General features: G+C 47.7%; 7 protein-coding genes across 7 annotated transcripts; 4 read left to right on the forward strand and 3 right to left on the reverse strand.

Annotated features, from left to right (window-relative positions):
• Positions 1-313: 313 nt before the first annotated feature.
• Positions 314-1,354, forward strand: N7484_005067 (uncharacterized protein; the record flags this gene model as incomplete). Its single annotated transcript, XM_057115487.1, has 2 exons — positions 314-668; positions 720-1,354. 2 exons carry the CDS (start codon positions 314-316, stop codon positions 1,352-1,354), a joined length of 990 nt encoding a protein of 329 aa, XP_056975627.1.
• Positions 1,355-5,809: 4,455 nt separating this feature from the next.
• Positions 5,810-7,532, forward strand: N7484_005068 (putative C6 transcription factor; the record flags this gene model as incomplete). Its single annotated transcript, XM_057115488.1, has 3 exons — positions 5,810-5,869; positions 5,962-6,675; positions 6,726-7,532. The coding sequence occupies 3 exons, from the start codon at positions 5,810-5,812 to the stop codon at positions 7,530-7,532; spliced, it is 1,581 nt and encodes a 526-aa protein (XP_056975628.1).
• Positions 7,533-8,111: 579 nt separating this feature from the next.
• N7484_005069 (putative mitochondrial phosphate transporter Pic2) lies at positions 8,112-9,288 on the forward strand (the record flags this gene model as incomplete). The annotated part of the gene is made up of 5 exons (XM_057115489.1): positions 8,112-8,202; positions 8,282-8,287; positions 8,346-8,996; positions 9,057-9,180; positions 9,237-9,288. The coding sequence occupies 5 exons, from the start codon at positions 8,112-8,114 to the stop codon at positions 9,286-9,288; spliced, it is 924 nt and encodes a 307-aa protein (XP_056975629.1).
• Positions 9,289-9,661: 373 nt separating this feature from the next.
• Positions 9,662-10,508, forward strand: N7484_005070 (uncharacterized protein; the record flags this gene model as incomplete). The annotated part of the gene is made up of 2 exons (XM_057115490.1): positions 9,662-10,036; positions 10,170-10,508. 2 exons carry the CDS (start codon positions 9,662-9,664, stop codon positions 10,506-10,508), a joined length of 714 nt encoding a protein of 237 aa, XP_056975630.1.
• A 919-nt stretch (positions 10,509-11,427) lies between these two features.
• On the reverse strand, positions 11,428-12,720 carry N7484_005071 (YagE family protein; the record flags this gene model as incomplete). Its single annotated transcript, XM_057115491.1, has 1 exon — positions 11,428-12,720. The coding sequence occupies one exon, from the start codon at positions 12,718-12,720 to the stop codon at positions 11,428-11,430; it is 1,293 nt and encodes a 430-aa protein (XP_056975631.1).
• A 631-nt stretch (positions 12,721-13,351) lies between these two features.
• On the reverse strand, positions 13,352-14,426 carry N7484_005072 (uncharacterized protein; the record flags this gene model as incomplete). The annotated part of the gene is made up of 2 exons (XM_057115492.1): positions 13,352-13,850; positions 13,915-14,426. The coding sequence occupies 2 exons, from the start codon at positions 14,424-14,426 to the stop codon at positions 13,352-13,354; spliced, it is 1,011 nt and encodes a 336-aa protein (XP_056975632.1).
• Positions 14,427-15,164: 738 nt separating this feature from the next.
• Positions 15,165-15,380, reverse strand: N7484_005073 (uncharacterized protein; the record flags this gene model as incomplete). The annotated part of the gene is made up of 1 exon (XM_057115493.1): positions 15,165-15,380. One exon carries the CDS (start codon positions 15,378-15,380, stop codon positions 15,165-15,167), a length of 216 nt encoding a protein of 71 aa, XP_056975633.1.
• Positions 15,381-15,412: the final 32 nt, after the last annotated feature.

The raw sequence follows: 15,412 nt of genomic DNA on the forward strand, positions 1-15,412 counted from the left end.
CGGGGCCCGATGCTTACAATCCATGAGCATCTCCGCAACTTGGAAAACGCGCTTATAGAGATCCGGTGAGATCAACACATTAGCAAGCAACCATACCTGGTTCACTATATAGTTTTCCTGTCCAGGCAGCTCCCTCTGCTTTCCATCAACTCTTTATATTCCACAGCTTTATAAAACCATCCCAGCTTCCTTCTATCACGTTAATATATCTGCAACAGCATTACTTCAAATCATCAGTGACACTTCCGAGCTTTTCCTGACATTGAAAATTCCCCAGGTCGACAGCGTATTGCACCCTCCCTCAGCTTCCAACATGGTTGACCTTCAAACCGTGCTCCAGTCTAACAGCCGTCTCCAAGACGTGAAAGACCCTCAAGTTGCTCTATTCGTAGGGGCGACATCTGGTATTGGCCTCGGAATCCTCAAAGAATTCGCGCGAAATTCGGCGAACCCTCGAGTTTACATCGTCGCCCGTAATGCAACCGCAGCAGCTCCTCTTGCTGAAGAGCTACGGCTCATGAGCCCTGGTGGCCATTTCGAGATCATCGAAATGAACGTTTCGCTTATCAAAGACGCCGTGAAGGTAGCGGAATTCATCAAATCCAAAGAGTCCTCGTTAGACTTGCTTTGCATGTCAGTAGGCTTTTTCTCGTTGGATGGAAGACAGGGTGAGTGCTCACGATCTAGATCGCATTATGATGTATACTTATCGATTTTAGATACAACTGAGGGTCTAGACGCCAGTTTGACGACTCGTCATTACTCCCGTATTCGGATTGCTCAGCTTTTACTTCCTCTACTCAACCAGTCTAAAAGCCCGCACGTACTGTCCATACTCGCGGGCGGGGAAGAGGGACCTATTCATGAGGACGATCTAAGCTTGGATAATCCGAAAAACTTTTCTGTTGGCTCTAGTAACTCCCATGCTGCTACCATGATGACATTTGCACTGGAGCACCTCGCCTCCGAAAACCCTCGAATTAGCTTCGTTCACGCTTTTCCCGGGATTGTGGCCACTCCGCTGTTTGGTAAAATCGCCGGTGGTGTCCTGGGTATGGTACTGCGTTATATCGTGGCTCCGGTGCTCAAGTTGTTCCTTAGAAGTGTGTCTGAAGCAGGCCAAAGGGGCTTGTTCATGGCTACCAGTGCACGTTATAGTGTGGACGATGGCATAGTCCCGCTGGCCGAGGGTTCACAGAAAGCACAACGGACCGAAGGTGGTGTTTTCACCATTAATGCGCATGGTGAGACTGCCGATAATGCGAAGATCCTTGCAGATTTCAGAAAGCGAGGTGTGGATAAGAAAATTTGGGATCATACAATGGAGGTTTTTGATATTGTGTCGTCGCGCTGAATCGAGGTGGCATACACCAGAATTGTTGTTCGACCCATTTTTGACCTGACTGATGATGCTTCACGATCATGTTTACTTTCAAAATAATAGTAATAATATAATCTGTTTAATGTAAGATATTGCTTCTCATACTAGGATAATCTGTTTTTTACAAGTTATCATACCGATCCTCACTGAACCTTGCTGAGGGGCAGTATTCTACATCATCACTGTTCTCACACCTCGCAAACGAATTATATCGATCATCCTTCGCAAAATTGTGGGCTGAAGCAGGCCTCTGCGTACTATCTACAACCCAGGAATGAGTAAAGATTGTACTGAAGGTCCACTTCTGCTCGCCGTTTACTTACAACTTAACCATTCTCACCCAGAGTTCCATACCAAGCAAGTACCTCAACAGGTGTTATTGTGAGAACTCAAACAGAATTTACCTTCTGATGAACCGATGTGTCTGGTATAGTCGAAACATCATTTGGCAAATTTGTCATCCATGAGTTTATTCAGGCCATATGGGCATGCTGAGCATCAATATAGATATCGCATCTCGTGAGTCATGACTTGATCTTTGTATCTTATATTCAAAAGTCGGAGCCGATGAATAGCTAGAACGAGATAGACACGAGGTCTGGGCTGCAAGTTAGCCGTACTGCTATATTTAAAAATTGCTCGCGAGGCTACCCATTAGGCAACCAGGCTCGCTGGGGGCATATTTCTGCTAGAGTTGCTCGGCATGACTCGAGGCCCGCATGAACGACCCTATGAATGATCCTAACGCTGAACCTCAAAAATGAAGTAAGATATCTAACTCCAAATGCCTCATGAGATCAGCGCTTTTAGCGCCCTATCATTTCTTTGTCGCACTGCATTGGAGTTTAGTTGGCATTTCCTTAAAAGGTATTTGAGGGCGACGGCCTGAGTTGATTGGTTGGGGATGTTTTGATTTGCTTGTTCGAGATGCAAGTGACAAAAGAAACCATCGCGTATCGCTCGATGATTCGCCAGACATGTACATTGCTTAGAGTCTCACTCGGGTTAAGGAGCAAGTGTATTCCTTGGCGCGGCGCCAAATCGACAAGAAGTGGCAAGGCTGAGTTTGAGGTTGTACAGACTCGACCGCGATTGCAGTTTGTTATCATCGAAAGACTTCCTCAGCTTCGTTGAAGTAGTGAATTTGAGTTATCAATACGAAGGTGTGGTGGGGTATCTAAACACTGTTGAGATAAGGCCGGAATTCGTGAGAGCCAAAGAGATCCTATAAAGCCCGGTCAACAGGGACCACGTCTTCTTCTCGTGACATGGATTCACCTTTCATCCCCATACTAGCAAGGCGGACATACTGGCATCCACAGCCAGTAATGAAATTGGTGCCACAACGGCGAGTGAATGGACAGCGGGTAGGAATGTGCGAGACGTGTAGGGAGCGGGGAGTGAAATGCGGTAAGCACAGTCTCCGTTCATCAGACTTTCCGGTGTCATCTTTTGGGCACTTACCTTGCACCCCAAAACTCCCTAATCTTGTTCTTTTTCTTCTCTTCGATTGTGATCCAATAGATTAGTCTAATTTGCTTCCAGATAAGCGAGAGCCATTTTGCGTGTCAGAATGCTGGCATTAAATGCAGTGGTTATGGATCATCATATAAATTTGTTTCCGTTCAGCCACGAACGAATCGTTCACGACAGGTGACAGAGAAGAGAGCTCGTAGCACCGTGAGAGGGCCGAGCGGCAACAGAAAAATACTTCCTGCAGCTCGACAGCCATCATTTGCTTCGATTCCTAATCTCCCTCTAGATCCAGTCACAAATTTCCGGGAGTATTTCTTGTCTCGACTTACCGGTAACAATGTGTCTCTTCTCCACGGCTATACAGGCTGTTGACCGGGTTTCTGAACCAAAGCTTGCCTGAAGGGTCACTGCAGCACTGGTGTATGAAGGCACTTGCAGTGAGTTATTACTCCATTAGAGCTTCAGATCATCATGCATATCGGGAAGGCATAGAGACATATTGCGGTGCTTTGCAAGCTGTCTCTAAAGACATGAGCCGCTCTAATCCACGGACAGAAATGGACCTGCTTTTGAGTATAATGTGTCTTCGTGTGTATGAAAAATTGTCGTCACCAATGCTAGATCCTGGATCGAACATTACAAAGGGATTTCTCGACTGGTGAGTGGGTCGTGTGAATCTTGTTACTGCATTTGCTGACCCTTAACCACAGATTGAGCTGCATGGACCAGAACATTATTCTGCAGGGCAAAATCGAGAAATTCTGCTAGCATTTCGCTACACAATTGTCAGTACAATATTCCACTGGTGGATGCAGGGCCAGGCCTTATCAAACCCATCACTAATACACTCATAGATTATTAGCGCTGGAACACTTCGTCAACCCTGCTTCCTGGCCAAGGAGTCTTGGAAAAATGCCATAGAACTGACTGAAGCTGAATCGTGCGATGTGTATAGCACTTTGCTCAACATCTCAGTTGATATACCTGGATTTTTGCATGACCTGGACTCTTTAAAAGCTGGCATGCTTTCAAATCCATTGGATTGTGTTGCGTTGGCAGTAAATTCGAAACAGACGTTGTTTTCTCTTCAATGGTGGTGGAATGCCTCTTTTCCTATTCTCGCAGTTGACGGAGACTCATGCTTCTGCAGCTGCTTTTCATCATATGATTCTTCTTCTTGTAGAAGAACTTTGTCATTTGCTGCAAGTTCCTTGGCTACCGGTAACACCTTTGTCGTGCAGATTCTCGCTCGGATTTATGAAGGCATCAAGCACAATTGGTCGGGCACAGCGCAAGCACATTTTGGCGAGTGAGATACTGGATCTGGCTAAACAGTCCATAAGCGGCGACACTGCCATCCATGGCGTTCTTGCCTTCATTATGCCCTTGCACGTGGCACATGATAATCTTCTTCCAGTGAGTTCAGAGAAGAGTCACATCGAGCACCTCATGAATACGGTCATGGCCGCGCAACATGGATTCCGCATGGTACGGCAGCATGAAGGAATGTATAAGCCTTTCGAAGATGTACACTTGTAGTTGTTGAGGGAAATTACCAGGCTTTCGGGGTATGAATAGCTTAATGACAGCGTTTTTTTCTTCATAGAATCTACCAAAGCGAGTCAGTTTAACTGACTACCAAACTTGACAAGGACTCACGGTCATATAAGTGCCTGTAGCTCCCCCGCGATATTTTGCATTCCTCCTACCATAAACTGCAAGCCGTGTTCATCAATCACTGAATCAAGAGGAGAGGAAAGAATGGTAATGAAGAAGGACGAAGGTAGCGACAAGCTACACAGTCAAAAGCGGAGAATGAGGTGACCAGACCATTAATAACCCTTGAAACCTGGAAACTAATCCTGCATTAACTTCTCAATCTATGTCATCTGGCTTCCAGCCAATAGGAAGTATGCCTCGCACTCGAATGCCTCTTCTATGGTCATCTCGGTGTCATGTACTTTATCCTCCCCTTACATCATGTCAGTTTGCATATTATAGCCTGTGAAAGTCACGCGATACAGTATTTCAATGCGTATGTGATTGATAAAGAAATATGCTCGACAATCCTTTACCTAAACATCGATTATGCTTGCTGATTTATAGTATTCCACAATACCAAAAGCCAAGTTGCTCGTTTTCTGGAGTCTTTTCTAGAGCAGATTGCCAAGCGAAAGACATGCTGGTTCAAGTAACGCTCAAGATCTGACCACTCTGGGCAGAACCTTATAAAAAAGACTTAATTATCACAGTGAAAGCAGAGTCTTCATCATAGTGTATTCTTTTCTTTCCCTCATCAACCAAATTGCACTTGTAGATGCTCCCTCCCATATCGGCAACATAGACGTATCTTCCATCGTAATCGAAAGCAATGCTCAAAGAAGGCTACGAAGGTTAGTAAATAGGCGTCAAAGGTTAAGGGGGGAAGAGGGCTCCGTGCAAAATTATCAAGAACGTTAAGGTCCTTGAAGCTTATAGATAGGCATGTATCTACATATTACAGCTTGAATCCGAGATCCCCATTGGTGGGATAGATAACTCCAATAGTATCTCTTTATGTCAGCCTGACGAGAAACGATTTTTCCTCACAGATTCCCTACTCTATGCAATAAAACTGGATAATTTAGTTCAGGCCCGGTGCTTGTGGAAGCGCTGACTAAGGCGTCTCCTAAGGCTACCGTCAAAGGTTTGAAAAGGACACTGTCTTCCTCTCAAAATCCCGCCAGATCCTGATAATTACCTTAGGATAAATTGTTCATACTCTAGTGTTCTAGTCGAACACGTTCTCTAGCCTACGATGCGCATGTGGCCCGGTCAACCGTGCCCCCCAAACTGATTTGCCTGACCCCCCGTTTGTGGAACCCAACGAACCCCAGAAGCGGGGAGGCTGTTCGCCACCAGCCCATTTCTGCGCCTAAGACCTCCCTTCTATACACGGCTCCAAGTCCAAAAATGGTGTATGGGGGGAAGCCTAGCACTGGATGTTACCTGTGTCGCAAGCGAAAGATTAAGGTAAGACCTGTGACTACATCTACAACGATTGTTTCCTTTTTGATCCGCCGTATATTCATATCTTTGTCAGATACTAAAAATTACTTCAACAGTGTGATGAAGGGCGCCCTGGGTGCCGGAATTGTGGTGTCTACGGGAGGCCTTGCCCGGGATACCGCCCTGATGCAGTTTTCCGCAATGAGAACAGGAAAGTTGAGCGCCAAGCAAAGAAGGACACGCTTCCTTCTGATACCAGCAGCCAAAGAGTAACACCCATTTCGCAATCTTCGGGAAGTGCGGACTGTCATCCTGGGGGGCCCTCAAGCACTAATACCTCGCTGTCGTTGATTCCCATGGCGGATGCGACATGGGAAGATCGCGCATTATGCTATTTTTTCGATCAATATATTATTGTACCCGATATTGAAGATGACATGGGCCACTTAGACTATTTGCCCTCGCTTTATTCAAAGATCGATCAGCAAAAGTCGACATCTTCTTGTCTTCGGTGGGCGGTCGACGCGACGGCATTTATGACTCTCGCCAACGTCTCACGAGCACCTCAACTCATGATGAAGGCGCGTCGAGGGTATGGAAAGGCCTTGAGTAGTCTGCGTGAAGCTTTAGCATCGCCTACCGAGGCTCTGAAAGATGAAACATTTGCCTCTGTGGTGATTCTGTCACTCTTCGAGGATGTCACTGGTGAACGAAATGGTCTATATAGCTCTCACACCGCTGGGTTCGAGTTTCTCATGAAAATCCGAGGTAAGGGTCAACTAAACAATCGACACGGCCGGGATATGTTCAACTTTGCCTATACACACACTGTATGTTCCTCCATTCCCCTTGCTGCAAAGTTGTTCTGACAAGAGTATAGTCCGTTGAGATTCTCGCGTTGGGAGATAAGCCTCGGATCGATATGGACTGGATTATAGACCAATTTAACGTCGACGATCCTGTCGAACGGCTCATGCTAGCTGCATCCAAACTTAGCCAAATTTTCTTGGCAATGCAAGCAGCATCCAGTTCGCCTGATTTAGCCACCGTCAAGCAGTGGATTGTTGCGGGTCAGGAGTGTGATTTCGAGCTCTCCCAATGGACACTCCACCTCCCCGATCGTTGGCTACCGCTAGTCGTCTATTCAGCGCAAGGCGAGACTTTACTTACATACAACCGCATCTCCAACTGCGTGATCTGGAACTATTATCGAGCCGTCCGAATCATGCTACAACAACTTCTCCTCAGCCTCAAACGAACTCACTCGGACATCATCTCGAAAAACAGGGTGCCTGCCAATCTCCTTGACACCGATGTTGCGCTTGACGAAACTGCCTTACGGGCTGTAATTCAAGAAATGACCACCGATGTCTGCCATAGTATCCCTTTTGCAATGTCTGATGTGGATACTCTTGGCCGACCGACAAAGCCGGGAGACCACCACACAACCATCCGGGCCGCGCAGGGCTATGGTCTCCTCTGGCCACTCTGGTACGTCGTTTCATGCGGCATGCCCTCACCACAACAAGTGAATGAGATTAGTTTGGTTCTATATCGCATTGGAACCCAACAGGGCATAAATCTTGCGCTGATTCTAGCCCGTGAGGCCGAACGAATCCGTGGCGATAGTAATTCCTTCAGAGCCCCTCCCCCTCAGATCGGACCTACCGGAGTTCATACCCCATGATGATTATATTGCATATTTTGATACTTGTACAAAATTTTCGGGTTATCTATTGGCGTTGCAGGTGGACATAAACAGGGGGATCTGGAGTCACATTTTCATTGTGTACATAATTCAATGTAACTTGATATAACTATCAAAGTGGAGCCGACGGCATTGACCGGATATCATGACGTCACGATTTCTGGGGATCCCTGTCCCTGATTGTCGCGTGTTAGACCTGATTCCCTGAGCTTTGAGCTAAGTTGATTATTCGGCTTTCAAAACAAAAGGATTTGAAAATTAATCGGTACATATTGCCTATTTAATATCCAATACCGGGGGATATAACCACTTTAGAGCCGCAGGTAAACATGGAATAAACAATCATCGCAGATCGCAGCGTTACTGATAAGCCCCATCGTGCCGGTCTAGCCGTTCCCGTCGACCCATTCATACTTAGGGGATAAGCTGTGCATGGAGCGCACTGACGCCATTCCTCCAACTGTTCTTCCAAGGTTCTCCTCTCCTTGTCATACCTGACTGCCTTCTCGATAATCTCTGTTCTCGTGTTTTTTGTATTCTCCAACTCAGTATTTGATCATGGCCACCCAAGAACGCAAACTTCCCTTTGGGAAGATCGAACCCAACTCCTCCAAGTACTTCTTCAGTTGCATGTTTGGCGGAGTTATCGGTATGTCTTTCTTCACAGGCGCTTTCTCCTCTTGAATCATGAATTGAGCTAATGCTAACGAATTTTCTTTTGGTTACAGCTTGTGGTATGCAATGTCGCTCTACACGACTTCTCCGCACCCAATTGACAGCCCCGCCTCTTAGGACCAACTCACACCGCTGTGACGCCACTCGATCTCGTAAAATGCCGTCGCCAAGTTGACCCCAAGATCTACACCTCGAATATCCAGGCATGGCGCACCATCTTCGCAAAGGAAGGCTTGCGCGGCGTGGTTTTTGGCTGGTCGCCCACTTTCCTGGGATACTCGTTCCAAGGCGCTGGCAAGTACGGTCTGTATGAGTACTTCAAGTACCTATATGGGGACCAGTTGTTCCCCGAAACGAACCGTACCTTAGTCTTCTTGGGTGCCAGTGCCTCCGCCGAGTTCTTCGCTGATATGGCCCTGTGCCCAATGGAAGCTATCAAGGTCCGCATGCAGACTACCTTGCCGCCCTATGCAAACAACCTGCGTGAGGGATGGAGCCGTATTGTGGCTAAGGAAGGCTTTGGTGGTCTCTACAAGGGATTGTATCCTCTATGGGCTCGTCAAATCCCTTATACGATGACCAAGTTTGCAACCTTTGAGGAGACCGTCAAGATGATCTACAAGACTATGGGTAAGCCTAAGGAGGAGTATAGCCAGTTGGCACAAACTGGGGTTAGTTTCCTGGGTGGATACATTGCCGGTATTTTCTGTGCTATTGTCAGCCACCCGGCCGATGTCATGGTGAGCAAGTTGAATGCTGATCGGAAGGGTGAGTCTCCTGTTTTGTGTTGGCATTAAGAACTGAGCCATTGACTAATAACCAATTTAGCTGGCGAGGGTGCGATGACCGCCGTTTCACGAATTTATGGCAACATCGGGTTCTCTGGCCTGTGGAATGGCCTGCCCGTCCGTATTGTGATGCTGGGCACGTTGACCGGTTTCCAATGGCTAATGTAAGTTGCTCCTATCTATCTGTGAGAAAATGAACACTAACCTTTCATAAAAACAGTTACGACTCATTTAAGGTGTTCTTGGGTCTGCCGACTACAGGTGGACACTAGATAGAAAGAACATAGCTAGTTTCAATTGGATAGCAATAATTCACACCGCCTTTGATATCACGGCAGAAACAAATCGCGTAGAAGAGTGCGACTCCTGCACATCTGCTCCTTGCAACGCAACGATTCCAGCTTTTTCTTTGAAACTTGTGGGTGAACGCAAGCATCCCATATATAATCCACTGTATACAATTCCGCTTGACTCCTTGTCATCGCCGTTTATACCACCGTCTTTCATTCCATCTCCACCCCATTACCGATCCCGACTCCACCCATCCATCAACTTGCAGCCAACAAGACGGATTGACAAAGATATCGCATTCCTTCCTTTCAATCGCTGCATACCCTATAACTCTTCACTCTCTTGATCTACAAAATGGAAGCTCGCACCTCAACCTCCGCAAACCCTCCCAGCGTGGAAATCGCCTACAAACGCAAATGCATCGCGCTGAAGAAGCGCCTCGCCGAAGTCGAGGTTGAGAATGACATGATTCGTACCCGGAACCGTCGTGGCTGGCAGTACATTCAGAAAATGCGCCTGGAGTCTTGTATGCTGCTGGAACGTCTCGCTAAGGTCACCAGCATGGCCAACGAGGCTCAGTCCGGTGCTGCGGACCCGGAATTGCGCGCCCGTGCGGCGGCGATGATGAATGATTCTGGTTCGATGAACGGTGCGGGTGGCGGACAGGCTGGTAATGGGAGATATTTCGACGATGAGACTGAGGGTAGTTCGGATGAGCAGCCGCGGACTGTGAGTAGCTACCTTATCCCTTTTTGACATCCTCGAGTCCTGGATTTTGAAGCATACTTGATTTGCATTGTCGCTGTATTTTGCAATGTCCTGCGCGCAGTGAACTTGAGCTCATATGTCATTCTTCCTCCAGCCCGAAGAACGTCCTCTCCGTGTCAAGCGCTCCCGCAAATCTAACCTTCCTGTCGATGGCGGGGATGAGGATCACCCTGCTCAAGACCCCGCGAATGAGCATGTAGATCATGAGGGAGGTGGTGCGTTGCCCCGTCTTGCCCCTGCTCCAAGCCAGCAGGATCTTACTTCTTCATTCCGTGTCCAGACCGGTAGCAATGGCTCTCCTCATGAAGGCGAGCAGACACCCCACAGTCAAGATAATCGCGAGGGCCACTCAGAGCATGCACATGCTGAGGCTGCTGATTCGGGGACTACGCCTATGGATATGGATACGACCGAGCCTAAGGCCGAGGAGTAATGATAATCTTTTCTACATTTCCTTTTTTTTCTTCTTTGCTTCCTTTGAACCCGTGGTGATCTGGGGTTCCTGTTTTTTTTTTTTTTTTTTTTGTACGGAAAAAGGTCCCTTTTTTCTTGATCTCTTCACATTTCTGCTTGGGTGTCGTGTCTTTTCATACAGCGCTGATATTGATTATTCTTTCTCGGCTTATGGCCTGTTTCTTTTCTCGTTTTCTGTCTACCATGCTTTCAGGTCTGTCATCTCTATGGGCTACTGCATGTTGCATGTGATTGGTACCAAGGTTAAAATACTATTGTCACTACCGAGGATTCATGACTGGCGGTTAAACGAGTTGTAGTTTGACTAAATTGGTCTGGACCGATATGCATTCAAGGTATGAACATAGAGAATCTGTACAAAGAAATAAAAGCTCGCACCTAAACCCCATTTCCTTGGAATCAACCAAGGCAGATAAACTCCGATCCCAGTAAGCAGAAAAGGTGAATTACGTAGCGTGTGGCGGAGGTGGCCTCGTCTGTGTGCGGTGAAAACAGGGTTGAGCAATAGCTCAAATAAGATGTTGTCAGAAATCAGACATTCTGGAAGCTATTGCGAGTTGACAGCGAGTGAAGATAGCAAAAATCAAGTCAGAGCTCAGGCTGTTCAGAGATAGAAGATATTGGATAATGATGCGTTTTGCAGGCGTTGCCTTTGTATCATGCAAGATATCAGATTTCAGTTGGTATCAAATGGCGGAATATCTGCTTCGAAGTCTCAGAGTTTCCGGGAGATAGTTTGAGGCAATATCGGTAGAAGTGCAGGACCCGGAAGCTTAGTCGACCCCGGCGTAAAGATCAACAACGATGTTGATAGCGGCAACAAGAATCTCGGCTGCAATTAAAACAATGACTGGTATTTCATTAGCATGGTCCTGGTTCTAGTAGGCAGGGTGAATCTTACCAATCCATTCAAGATATTCGCCGTGGCGGTGCGTTAACTGATCTTTCAACACAGCAAGAAGATCGGCAATGACATCCAATCGCTCTGTGAGTAAACTGACTCTCTGGTCCATTTCCAGATAACTTCGGACAGCTTGGTACACCGGTTCCAGTTGGGGCTCTGCCCAGAAGAGTTCTGGACTATCCAGAACAGACCCTTGCAAGTGAATGTTAATTCGCAAGATGAATAGCTCTCCGATCTGCATGTTGATTTGCTTCCGCGTCAGATTGACACTACCAGTCTGCGCGATCTGAGCAGGCAGCGGGGCGGTGTCTGAAATAGTTTCAGATACCAGGTCCTCGAAGAGAGAGGTCTTGACTGATTGGGATAGGGCATGTGAGATTGCCAACTTGATCATATGGTTGCGAGGCTCGCGGAGCGAAATGAAATCGTTGTATATACGAGCCTGGTATTCCCGCGCATAGTAAAAGTTGAAATTTTCGACTTGTGTGTCATCCGGACTCAATATGGAGGTAGCAAACTTCGATATGTCTGACAAGAAACGTGATTCTTGTGCAGGGGTCATACCCCAGATGACAACAGTTCCGTAGTCAAACAAGAAAACCTCGGGCATATGGATTGTTGTATCAATATCATACTGCTGGTCCTGGGGCTGCACTGCGGCTAATGCGTGTTCTGTATTTTCGGAGTGAACAGCTGCCTCCTCGCGGAAATCGATCAGATCTTCCCTTCGGGACTTCGTGTTGTCATCCACCTCGACGACGCTATCCGAGTACCTGCGCTCGCTTGCTCGCCAATCGTGGTGGCCATTGTTGGTGGAAGATGGGAAAACTCTTGAATTTTGCTTCTCTTCATATTGATAATCGAAACCAGAGTAGACGCACTCGTCGTACAGCTTGGGATTGGCTCCGCGGGTTTTGGCCCGGGATTTGAGGAATTTGATCACTCCTTCCAGGCGATAGGAATTGGCGGTACAGTACGCAGTCACCCGAGGAATGCGATCTCGGTCGGCCTTGCCCAGCCGGGCCGCGTGACTTCGTGCAGCAGGCTCTTTGATGCGAGTAATCTGCGAATAGACATCGCGAGGGAAATCTCCATCGCTCTCTTCCTCTTCAGCAGTTACTGGATCCGGAAGCAATTTCAACTTCTGGGCTTTCTTGGTTGTACGCTGCGGGCCAATTTTCGGCGCGTTGACCGTATTCGGCGGTGTGCTGTAAGGAGCACCATGGCTATTGCGACGGCGAAGTTTGCTATTCAATGCTGACAGCATAGGCTGACTGGGAGATCGAGGCGAGCCACCATGGGCATTGGTGTTTTGAACGGGGGGGAGCCGGTATGCAATGGACGATAAGTGGGATCGGAGGTGGTGCCGCCATACGTACTGATTTGCGTCAGAGGGTTGAATGTCACCGACCGCGACGTCCGATTCGCCCGCGGGGACGCCGGGCTATGGTGGTTGGGTAACAGGGGGGAATCTTCTGCAGCAGACGCCATGGCCGAAAAACAGGCGACTCCGCTGGGGAGAGAATGGAAGCTGGAAAATTCGAAGGTTGAAGCTTCCAAGGCCGGCGCTCCGCACGTGGTCCCCACCTTATTAATCTAAACCGTTGACGCAATTGAGGATTCAATGCACTTCCCAGTTCCAGAACTTTGTGTTGCGTAGCTTGAGACTTGGTAGGAGGAACCCGGTCATGCTGAGATTCTTTTTAGGTCTGAGATTATTTTGTGTTATTTTACTTCTTTTTCTCTTTCTCCCCTTGCATTGATAGGACTCCGCAATACTGATACTAGCCGAAAGCAGCTATGAATTGTCAACGAATTGTACATTAACATCCCGAGGTCGCTATGAATTCTTTTGAAAATGACAAAGGCCAAATCCTGGCGTAAATTAATACAATTTTTCAACGGCGCACAAACCCCGAGGAACCACCCGCAGTCCTGCGCAATCCGTTGACATGTCCGGTACTTCGCTGTCCCCTCATCCAGGTATCCTTTACATTCCGTCCAGCCTTAGAGGCCTTGGGAGCGAGGGTCGTGGTGGACTTCCGCTTTGCGGAAGGTGCGTCAAGCACTCGAATGGTAACATCGCCCACTTGCACATCCTTGGGGGCCTTCTCTGTTTTGTCGAGGAACCGCAGCTTATTCGACTTCTTCGGCACGGATGAGTCTTCTGCTGGGGGTGTCAGAGCTCGGGTTGCAGGTTCGGCGTTCAAGATGTCATCGGGCAGCAATGCGGGCAGAGCACTCCGGCGTGCGTCTTGTGTGTTTGAGCCCTGGAGGGTGGCTGTGCTTTCGGAAAGTAGATCGTCGCTGCCAGTAGCCTCCTTGACCTTTGACTTGGCTTGCAACTTGCGGCGCGCATCAAGTTTCCTCCGCTTTTCCTTCTTTAGTTGTTCCTCTCTGTTGTACGTTAGAAAGACAAGATCCATTAGGAAACCGGGTTTCGTGAAGTGGTGGCACATACAATTGCTTCGCTTTTTCTTGCTTTTTTGCCTTCTCCTTCATCTGCAAGAGTTGAGCGGAATTATCGATTGTCTCGGGCGCCTCATCATCATCGCTACTGTCGTCTTCCTCGTCGTCGTTCTGTGCTTGGGTGATTTGTTCAGGCTGGGGCTCCGGCACGGCAGGTTCCTCACTACCAAATCGGAAGTGGCTCTTGGGCTCAGACTCTGTTGATTTCTTCTCTGTCTTAGGAGAGCTGGTTTCCTCATCGTCACTCTCCGCAGCCTCCAGGCTATTCCGCTTTCGCCGCTTAGTTTGCTGCTCATCGGTCGGTGCCTTGCGCTTTCCTTGCTGTCCATGCTTCACATAAGCGTTTGTTCTCGGCGACTTGGAGGCATCTTTGGCCGCGGTCTCTCGTCGAGTGGAAGTAGCCATTTCCGATGTGGTTGCGGCGGAGGCGACAGCAGGATCTGCCTCTTGAGACTCTGATCGCGCAAATAGACCCTTAGCCGCAGTGACTAGGTGAGAGAGCATAGAGATCTGTAGATACAGAAAAGAAGCGAAAACCCAAGGCCAAAAGTGGATGTGATGTGTCGAGCTGCTGCGGGATGCTACAAAAAAAAATAGTTATCGGCCTTAGGATTTCCCGAGATAACGGGGTCATGTGATCTGTTCCATCGGTTCACAGGCGATGAACGGCCTCGAAATTCTACATGATTTTTGGCGGCTGAAAATGCTGAAGTTGAAGTTTCTTTAAACTGGGGAATAATATTGATAGCTTAGCAAATGTGTGTGGGCAAGAATGGAAGATCTATTCCCAAGAGCATTCTAAATTTGGACCTTGGAATTCCCCGGTATGGATAGCCCTCACGATATATACTTCAGAATTTTGGGAGGCGCAAAGCATTTGCCAGCAATTAGAATTATTCCAAGTTGAGCCCTGGAGGCTTGTCTCCGGCCAAAGAAACTGCCCTCCGGAGCAATTAGGTACTTAATCATGGAAAAACACGCACGTTTAGGTTTAAGGATTCTCCAAGTATTGAAGTTGTGTGGCTATGTTTTTATTGTTCCAAATATGAAGTCTTGAAAGGTAATTCGTGGACTGGCCTAGTCATGTACCAGAAAATTCATAGATGTAAAAGAAGGGCTTTCAAAGCGGAAATCTTAACCTCTGGGAAGATTAAAAGTAAACGACTAACCTCCGCAAGGTAATGCATATGTACAATTTCCTACCCAATCGGCATGTGATTGAAGAACAACAGTTCAGAAATCCTACAGGAAGCGACCGGGCTTGGCCAGCCATTGAGCGACGTAGTTGAAGCAAGTTTCAGCAGTGTTGCCATATTCACCAGGGTAAGACTCACACACAGTGCAAGTGACAATAGTGTGCTGAGCACCCTCAACGAAAGCAATCGAAGTATCATTGCTAGTAGCCTGGAGATGAAGCTTCTCAGCATTCAGGTACTCGTAGTGGCCGGTCATACCCATAGTCAAAAGAGGAACCTTAACACCAGCGATAG

The sequence above is a fragment of the Penicillium longicatenatum genome (genome assembly GCF_028827895.1).
Source record: "Penicillium longicatenatum strain IBT 33135 chromosome Unknown contig_2_segment0_segment0, whole genome shotgun sequence".
NCBI classification, from domain to species: Eukaryota; Fungi; Ascomycota; class Eurotiomycetes; order Eurotiales; family Aspergillaceae; genus Penicillium; species Penicillium longicatenatum.